This window comes from Agrilus planipennis, unplaced genomic scaffold, assembly GCF_000699045.2.
Source record: "Agrilus planipennis isolate EAB-ADULT unplaced genomic scaffold, Apla_2.0 scaffold152, whole genome shotgun sequence".
Lineage (NCBI taxonomy): Eukaryota > Metazoa > Arthropoda > Insecta > Coleoptera > Buprestidae > Agrilus > Agrilus planipennis.
Genome location: NW_020439047.1, coordinates 751387 through 761729, shown reverse-complemented (window position 1 = coordinate 761729; position 10343 = coordinate 751387). Strand labels below are relative to the sequence as shown.

At 37.9% G+C, this 10343-nt stretch overlaps 1 protein-coding gene across 1 annotated transcript in view; it reads right to left on the bottom strand.

The window, feature by feature from the left end:
• Positions 1–957, bottom strand: part of LOC112905119 — a 6707-nt gene extending 5750 nt beyond the window's left edge. The window contains exon 1 of the mRNA XM_025976900.1: positions 224–957. Coding sequence (XP_025832685.1) covers positions 224–437 — 214 coding nt within the window. The 5' untranslated portion in view covers positions 438–957. The remainder of the gene's footprint in view (positions 1–223) is intronic.
• Positions 958–10343: the final 9386 nt, after the last annotated feature.

Here is a 10343-nt window from a genome sequence, read left to right as displayed (position 1 = left end):
CACTTTCGCACTTGGGCAAGCTCTGTGCTCACGTTACCGCGAGCATCGCGCTTCCTCTCCCAAGCTGACGTCAGTGCCTCCATCTTTTCTCGTACATGATGAGCACTTACCATGACGCCTTCTAAACGTTCCATCTCCTGCGAAAGCGTCATGGGGGTGTCGGGCAGAGGTGATACAGGTGATATACACCACGGAGGCATCGTCACATCTGTGGCACATGTACCTTTTCCCATCAACTGGTCCCCTTGTGCCAATGTTGGAGCCGTCGTCGTCGGTGGAGGCAGCGTTTCTGCTGGGGTCACCGTGCTTATGGTGGGCCTCGTCCCCGAACCGCTCCACGTCGGAGACGTCTTCGCCACACTATTCCGCCGGATCCCCAGCTTCTTCCTACCCGCTGCCATACTCGTTATGCTTGAGGCTACCGATAACGTCGCCATAGTGGTGACGACTCCAACTATTTCAAACTTCAAAACGAGATATAAGTGTTTTAAAATATTACACAATTAATACAAAATAATTTTACTAAATATTTCATTCTACTTACAGCACCCGCCCTAAACTTCCCGAAACGGGACTTCGGCACTGCCGGCTTCCTTACATCTTTACCAACCATTCTTTTTAAAATATTATCGTCCACTTCACGCAACGTTCTAAAACAGAATGAGACAACACTCTCCGCTTACCAACTACTCCCCTCTTACCCCGCACCCTCCTTCTATACAAGTTTTCCGCCTCTCAACCATCATCGGAATGTGGTTTGCAGACGTGACGTCATCTGCACAGTTAACACCTGCGTTTTCGCGTACTACGCATGCGTCGATTACTCTATCATGCTAATCCCCATGAGCTACTGTTGTGCTCACGTACTCCGTATACGCATGCGTCAGAAATCTTTGTCACGAAAGTTCGCGAGTATGGTTGTTCACTCAACGAAGCTACGCGCATGAATTTTCTGTAAACTGCNATTTTTCTCCACCGACTGTCTTCGTCACCAACTCATCGTTGTGGAAGAACTCTTCCAGCATCGCTGACAGCTCCGATTCGTCCAAGCTAATCACTGACGCATCTGCCGCATCACACTGTCCTAATTCAGCCATTTCACTTATTCTTTTCCTCTATACATGCCTCTTAAATATCTTCAAACCACCCCACCACCCTCACAACCCTCACCTACTTAATTTTCTCCCACTCTTTCAGATTTTTTACATTGTTAAATCTACTTCGCACACGGTCTTCCTCAGTCTTTCTCGAGACACCTCTGTTACATCTAACCGATATGATTCGTTGTCCCGACTGCGATACGTCCTTTACGCGATCTGATAATTTAAAACGACATCAAAAAGCTTCGTGTCGTAAACGAGTACAGTACCATCCTAATTCCTCGCTACCGAATAAAAAACCGAAATATGCTGCATCTGCCACCTCTTCCGACCGCTGGTGTGAAACGTAAAAAATATATGTCGGTCACCTGCGCACCCTACAGCATAAACAAAATTGTTGTTCACCTCTTAAAGAGGGAATCGGAAAATACCTTCTATCGTATAACGACTTTTTCACCGATGTTCTCGACAAATACGTGCGTGTTATACGTAATCAGATCCACCTCCACGACACGTTTAAAATAAATCTCGAAGTTTTTGGACGTTACGTGCACGAAACCAAACAGTTGGTTGNTGTTTGTTATAAGGTTCTGAGGTGATGAATCCAAGGCTTTTACTAAACGTACATCACATATCTTGCAAACCCTGCTTTCAAAGGTTTACGCTTTCTTATAACTCTGTTCAGCACTTGTAGAGGGTTGCATCTGTTTTCATTTTATAGACATTAAAGGAAGTTCATGATTCGAATGTCTCGGCAATTTTCCTAGTTTTTTCGAACGATAAACCCCAAAATTCACATAAAACCTTTTTGGCTATTTCACCTATCGTTACTCCAAACTAAATAAATATGTCTTGTTCGACGTTTGACGATCATTAACAAAATAAATCAGAATTAATTATATAACATGAATACGATTACTATTTATACTTACTCAATCATTAGCAATAGTTTCACCTGAATCGTAGTCACTGTCTTCGGGTGGTTCGTTTAATATCAATCTTTGCCTAACATCTGGTTTTAAAAACTCGGGCAAATTCGTCTTTTGAATCACCCTGGTCACGTCGTTCTTTGACTCCCTTAAAATTTTCTATGAATCCTAATATACTCGGTAGGTTATACATAACGTCGTATTTTTGTGCGAAACACTTTGAAAGAAGTACCAGAGGTAGGTTAGTTGATTCGTTAACCATCGATTTATATAATATTAATTTTACGTATAAATATTATAACACTTTGACGATCTAAAACTCGGTATGAGTCTTTTTTATAGGAAAAATTATTGACGTACGGAGCAACTTCTGTACTTTAATTCGGTAATTACAACAGATCTAATTTATTACTACTTTCTTCATTCTGTAGGAAAATTATTGAGGTCAGACCGAGCAACTTATCGACATTTATTTGTAAATTATATTAGATCTAATTTTTTTTTATGAATATCACAGTAGACGCGTATGCGTTTCCTTTGCAAGAGTTACTTATACTTAGCAATATAAAAGACTAAAATTTCAAAATTAAGTCAATTAAAAACCAATCTTCTGTGTCATCATTTTCTCTGCTGTTCATCTCTTTTATTTATTTTCTTATTGGTTCTTTTTTGTTCTTTGTTTTCGTATTTTTTGGAGCTTTTTTATTTCTTACAGTCATTCGTTCTTTATTCGATTTGATCATAGTGTGGACATGGTTGAGGTGACCCCGCGGTTGGGACTGTTGGTGGGGCGGACCGGTGACAATCTATGATAAACAAGGAATCAAATACAGAAAGCTATTCTTTAGTCTTTATTTAAGTGGAGGTTTGTAGATACATGGAGTACACGTCTTCAAGTAATCGAAGCTTATACCTAACTTTACTTATAAGTCATATAGCTAAACAACAATTACTACATTAAATGTCAGGGCGGAGTCCAGGCAGTAGGAATCACAAGGGAGGCCCCTCAACTCGTTCTGCGCGGTGGATTTAGGGTTGAGGAGGCTCCTGTGGGACGTCTGTGGTCGGCGTAGGTCTCAAGGGGCGCTCGGCGAGCGGCGGCACGACGGCAACGGTCTCGGGATTTTATCGAAGCCCGCTCGGCTTGGCAGCGTTGCGATATTCGCGCTCTTTTAGTATTTATCGGCTGCCTTTTTTGGATTGCTTTTGTGTCACAAGGTTTGTAACTTCTGTTATGATTTGATATTCTCCTGTGGCTGGCTCTCTACGATCGAATTAATTGGGGTTATTGGTTGATTGTTTGTAAATTGTCTTTCCAGTACTTCTGCTATAATTTCGGCTTTGTTGGAGTCATCAAAGAGCCATCTGTTGTCTGCCCATTTTATCGGGGTCGACGGTTCCTTTTTTTGTTTTATATTTCGCAGGACCCTCCATACTTCTCCGTTTATTGATTTTTCGCATTTTTCCATGGTTTCTTCCCATTGCGACTTCTTTTTTTCTTTGAGCATGGCTCGAACTTGCTTTGTTAACCCGTCCATAATTGGTTTGGCTTCTATACTGCCGTATTGGCGCCACTTTTTTGCGCTGTTTTTGCTTTGTATTAATTGCCGCTCCATTTGTGTTACAGCGTAGTTGGTTGCAGTTTGTTTAATTTTTACTGTTGCCTTTCGTATGGCCTTTTTCGTCTCGTATTCCAGATTTTCCGCTGCTTCCCCTACGTTGTGTTTCATTGAATTTTACTTTTTGTATTTCTTCTTCAAAAATCTTCCAGTTGACAATGGTTGTTTACTAAGATGGAGGGTAGTTTTCGACGGCTATGAAAGAAGAAAATTGCTTCCGACTTGGTCTCGCTGATGGAAATTTTCCATTTCTGGTACCAGTTTAGCAACAGAAGCAGAAATTTGTTAATCCTAGCCAAGCAATGTAGAATGACTTTGTGGAATTTATAAGGGCAATGTCTTCGACGTTAAGGGCCGTGAGAATGGTGGGGTGGGACGAGAATGGCTACACCGCCGCCTCTGGAACTTTCGCGGTCCCTTCTGTAGGACGTGAAATTTTGGGACGAAAAGTTTGTGATTGTGAGCAAGGTGAGTTTCGGTGATGCAAACAACACTGATTGACCGATCATCGAGGAAGTGTTCGAGTTCGATCAATTTGTTTTTAATGCTACGAGCATTCCACGTGACAATACGAAGGTGATTTGGGAGGGGTGTGTTGCTCATTGGTTGTTCTGTAAGACGGCGACTAAACTGGCTTCTTTTGGTACTTTGACTTACATTCGGTGGTAACATGGTTACGGCCGCAGAAGGAGCAGACCCAAGCTGCATGGCAATAGTTGGGCGTATGAAAAAATTTCATGCAACGGCGGCACTGTGGGACGTCTTTTGTTGCTCTTTTAGGCTCAGCTTGGACATTGAGCCCACAGAGCTTACCAAGCTCGAAAATTGTTCTGGAATTTGGAGCGGATTTGTCTAGACAGACAGACACAAGAGGCCAGATTTTGTCACCGTTGGACATACGGTGGACGCCGCTGATAGCAATGCCTTTTAAAGTAAAACTAGTGATTTGATAATAACTATAAGGATAAACAGTAAACATACCTGTACTAATAGAATAAAAAAAAAACACAATTTTATTTATCATACAACGTGAATACATAGACGACTCAACTGTCGTTAACAATGAAAAAGCAGGCACTTGACTAAGTTTTAACTGCCTCAAATTAACACTACTATATAAACCCTGTCCCCCTAACATAAACGATTGCGTAACAGTAGGGTAAGATAACCGATTCTAGCACAGAGGAGTAGGTAAGTGACGAAACGTCATCGATCGTAAACGTGTAACTATTAAATCTGTTACTGGTCACATGATGTTATTGGCTCTTGACGATGTTAGTGAGTGTAAGCATTAATACATATATTGTTGAATTTATAATGGAAAGAATGAGGATTTTGAAAATAATTTATTTAGTAGCTAGAGGGAAAGAAGTAGGGATACGTTTAGGAGGAGGAAAGAGATGTGGTTGAGTAGAAAGGAGAATAAATGAAAGACAACCACAGGAGTGTTGCACATNTGTTAATTTTTCTTTTAATGTGCCGTGAATTCTTTCAAGTGGACTGATAGTAGTCGGGTTGCCTGTGCTTGCGAAGTGCAAGTCGGTGTGATAAAGTTTACAGAAATATTTGAGATGGGGGTTGTAAAATTCTGTCCTCATGTCAACTAAAATTTTGCCTGGAAGATTATGATGGTTAATGAAATGTCTTAATTTGTTAACTATGGTAATTCCGTTTTTATCTGTTATGTGATATGCTTGCGCATATTTACTGAAATGGTCAAAAAATGTCAAAAATGTATTGTTCTCAATAGTAAACAAATCCATCATTATTATTTCAAAAGGTTTTGAAGATACCATGGGTCCTTTGTATGGTGGTTTATAGGGCTTTCGTTCGTATTTTGATTTTAAACATACATCGCATTTATTGATGTAAAACGTGATTAATTTCTTTAAATTTGGATAATAAAATTTTGTTCTGAAATGGGAATAGGTCTCTTCGATACCATTATGATTAGTATCATGATAGTTCGATATTAATTCAAGAGCCTTTTCTCTATTATAGGGTGTTAAGTCCAAAAGGGTTTTCGTAAAAGTTACATTATTGTTTTGTCCAAGTAATACTTCATGTAACGTTTGAAGTATGGAATGTTGAAAAGCGTCGTTAATTTTGTTGTCAAAATGAATTCCTACTTGGATGGGAACTTTAAAGGGTATGTTTGTCAATTGATGTTTAAGCCAGAATAGAGTTTGTTCGTTTTCTAAAGTAATGTTAATTCTGAATCTACTGTTTGGTAGGGTTTTTGTTGTCAATTTACGTTTTCCTAATTTAAATGTGAACTGTAAAGGGAAAACCTGAAGGGGTTTCTCTTCTGATAATTTCATTGTGGGTACGGGATTTTCTTGGTTGGAGTGTACGGTGATTAAATCGTCATTATCATTGTTGGGTTCATTGACATTACTGGGTTCGACTAATTCGGCTAATTGGGTTAAAAGTTCATCAGCTTCTTCAGGAGATAAAAAGTCTAGATCTTGGTCTGAACAAGGGTTAGCAAATAGTGAGTCTATATCGAACTCGTCGTCTTCTTCAAGGGCATTTATTTCCATTCGCGAAAGTGCGTCTGCTACGTGATTTTCTTTACCTTTTATGTGTTTAATTTCAAAATTATATTCAGAAAGTTTAATTTTCCAACGGGCTAATCTGCTATCAGGTTCTTTTAGGTTTTGTAACCAGACTAAAGGCATATGATCAGTATAAAGAGTGAATTTTCTACCATAAATGTAGGGCCTAAAATGTTTACAAGATTCTACTACAGCCAGTAATTCTTTTTCTGTAGTACTGTAGTTTCTTTCAGCCATGTTAAGGGTACGAGAGTAAAAAGCAATGGGGTGTCCTTCTTGGGAAATTACGGAACCTATCGCCTTATTGCTAGCGTCAGTGGTAATAGAAAAATGTTTATTAAAATCTGGATAAGCTAAAACAGGAGCGTTTGTAATTAATTCTTTAATTTTGTTGATAGCCTCCAAATACGAGGGATCTTTAACATTAATTGATGTATTTTTCTTTAGACATCGCGTAAGGGGAATGACAATTTTGGAATAATTTTTTATAAATTTTCTGTAATAGCCACTCAAGCCTAAAAATGATTTGAGTTCTTTTACAGTTTTTGGGACAGGAAATTTGTTGATGGAAGTAATTTTGTCGGGATTTGGTTTAATTCCTTCGGTAGTGATTACGTGTCCTAAAAATGGAACTTCTTTTCTTAAAAATTCAGATTTATCTAGGGATACTTCTAAATTTACGTCTTTTAATCTTTGAAAAACTTGTTTTAGGTGTATTCTGTGTTCATGTAAAGATTTTGAAAATATTACAATGTCGTCCATGTAGACAAAAGCAAATTTGTACAAAAAGTCACGTAGTACAGTGTCCATCATTCGTTGGAATGTTGCGGGTGCATTTTTGAGTCCAAACGGCATACGTACATATTCGTAATGACCGTTGTCAATGGAAAAAGCAGTTTTTTCAGTACTGTCTTTGTGAAGGGGAATTTGTAAGAAGCCGGAAGTTAAATCTAAAGTGGAGTAATAAGAACATTTTCCTAAGGAATCTAAAACGTCTTCAATTCGGGGTAAAGGGTATTTGTCTTCTATTGTCTTTTTGTTTAATTCGCGGAAGTCAATGACCATGCGCCATTTCTTTTTTCCTGATGCATCCATCTTTTTTGGAACTATCCAAACAGGGGAAGCGTAAGGAGAAATAGAGGGTTTAATTACACCGTCATTGAGCAATTTTTTAACTTGGTTTTGAATCTCGTCTTTGAGTTTTTGGGGGTAACGAAAATTCTTTTGGTAAACGGGAGAATCGTCTGTTGTCCTGATATGATGTGTTACCTGTGTGGTCGCGGTTAATTTTTGTTGGTCGTCGCTAAAAATTGATTTGAATTCCTTACAAAGTTTTGTAATTTTATTTTTTTCTTCATTGTTCATATGGTCTAATCGGAGTTGTTTTATTACATTGCAATTTATATTGTCATCAATTGGAGCTTTGTCTGAGTAAACGTATTTGTCAAGGGTATCTACATCCATAGGCTCATCGATGTGAATGTTATTGAGACATTGCACATCAGCAAAACCGTTATCTACATTATAGATACCTGGTACAATTTGTTCATGGTCAAGTATAACACAAGATCCTTTGTGTAAATTAACTGGGATTTTGCAAGTGATGTTTGTTAGAATTTTATCTCTTGTCTCGTGAAATTGTATCTGTGTATGTTCGGTAGTCAATGTATTGTTAGAATAATTTATTATTGCATTCATTTTAGTCAAGTCAGCATGACTAATTAATGCGTCGAATGTTGTATGAAAGTCAAAAACTGAAAATTCAATGTAGGTGGGTTCGTCAAATTCATGTAACAAAGGAATGTACAATTTGTACTGTCCTTTGGTCTGTCCGTGGGCCGTTTTAACTTCGAAGGGTTCTTCGTATAAATAATCAGAAAAATATTTAAAAGCCAAAGAAGAATTCATAATAGAGTCTGAAGCTCCACTATCTATCAAAATTTTGCAGTCGTATTCATTTGAGTAAATGTAGGGTAGTCTGGGTGTTTTTACTAAAGCATTGTTAATTTCTTCTAAGTCTATGTAATTTTGTCTTTCGAGGCCTGTGTATGAAAATTTTCATTTTCATTTTCATTTTGGTCGATGTTATTTTCATCTAATTGTGAGTCAGTACAGTCGTCAGGTTCATAGGACGTATCGGTATCAAGAGGTTGGACGGGTAGGTAAGCATTTCCGTATTCGTCATAAACATATGGGTCTTGTTCAACATTTGTCAATTCCTCAACTAAGAAATTGGGTCGTTGTTGGTTTTGGAAATTATTAGGTCTTGATTGATTTTGGAAATTATTGGGTCGTCTAAATTGAGAGACGGTTCTCATTGAAACGTCGCCAGTATTAGGTCTTTGAAAATTGTTTCGAGGAGTATTCCTTTGTTGTTGTTGTTGGAATACCGGGTGAGGCTTAGGCGCAATGAAAGGTTTGAAGGGAGTATTTCTGTTTAATAAAGGAAATTGTTGTCTAGGAATTTGTTGAAAGGTTTGAGGGTTGGTGAAGGGTTGTCTTTGCATTGGACTGAAATTTTGTCGAGGTGCAAAGTAATTCGTCTGTGGATGTTGTTTGTGTGTGGTGGTATTGTGTGGGTGTGGCTTTTTGGAAGTACCTGCCATTTGCCTATATATTTCCAATTTCTTGTTTTCATTGTCTAATTCTTTGCAATAATTGAGTGCCTGAGATAATGAAAGGGGTCGTCTTATTTTTAAATCTGAATAATAGGGTTCACCTACAGATAATTTAAAAATATTAAGGGCCTCTTTCTTATAGTGACTCATTAATGCATTTTGGATTGGGTCACCTTCAAAAACACCTGCTAATTTAGTTAAAATAACCTGAATTTTGTCGTAAAAGTCCTCAACAGTTTCGTTGGGTTTTCTAACGCAAAAAATTAATTGATTGAATATCAAATCTTCATTTTCTGGTGATTTAAATTTTGTGGTGATTAAAGCTTTTAATGTAGACCAATCACTTAGCCTCTCTACTAAATATGCAGATTCTGCTCTGCCGGTTAGTTTACTAACAATGTGTCGAAATTTCAAATTTCTGTAGGCCGGAGTTGTGGTAGAGACATTAGCGTCCAAATTATCACAATCCGAAATGAACCTATCTACTTTTTCGGGAGAACCATCAAATGGAGCGATGATTTCACCAAAAGCCTTGATTAATTTCAAAAATTCGTCGAGTGATGCCATGCCGTGCAATAATTAAAACGGAAAAGGGGAAAATAGTATAAAAACAGGAGATACAGCAATTGTACTCACGTTTTAAAATCCTCCCAATACTCCTGATCCTTTAGTGGAACGTTTCGTCAGGAATTGTCCAGTCGAAGGTGAAGGACTTTTCAGATGATGAAATGATGTTCCAGGGGTCGGAAGTCTTTTCCAAGGGTGTTGGTTCCTGATGTGGATAGAGACGTCGCAAAAGTTGAAACTCTGAGGTGTTTGAGTTGAAATTCGTTGATTTCCACCTTCTCTATCCTGTTCGCAGCGCCAGTTAAAACGTACGATGTTCGAATGGAGTTTTAAAAAACTTTGTTTTAACACATTTATTTGGTTCGGTTTTCAAGAACCTGGATTACACTTTATTATTTTAATTATTACACACTATTGAAGGTAAATGAACAACTAGCATAGGTTTGACCTATAAAGTAGACTGTTGATTAATGAGAAAATTGTGAGCTTATATACTAATTAGATGTGTCATGGCCGGTGGTATAATTCATAGGTAGGGGCAAAGGTCGCTGGATGTAACTCTACGAAATTATCGAATTATTAGAAAATAATAAAGTAAAGGTTAATAATAAATCCAATAACAAATAATAAAGTTAACGTAAACCATTATTGTTACCATTTCTTGTTTATATAACTGTTATATAAATCATTAATTATTTTATCAAGGTATGTTTACTTTTGCCAAAGGGGGGAGGGATGTTATGGACAGGCAGTACTAGGTATAAACTTTTACCTACCTAGTTTTCACCAACCTTCCTAGAATTAAGCAAACCGCTTAAAAAAAAGGACAAATCTGCAGTTAAACAGATATTTATGGTTACGTTCTCGAATTTGACTCGAGGACAGCTTTTTAGCAAATTCTCCAAATTCAACCCATGCCAACCGAGGGTATATAAACCTCTGGAAAAGAGAA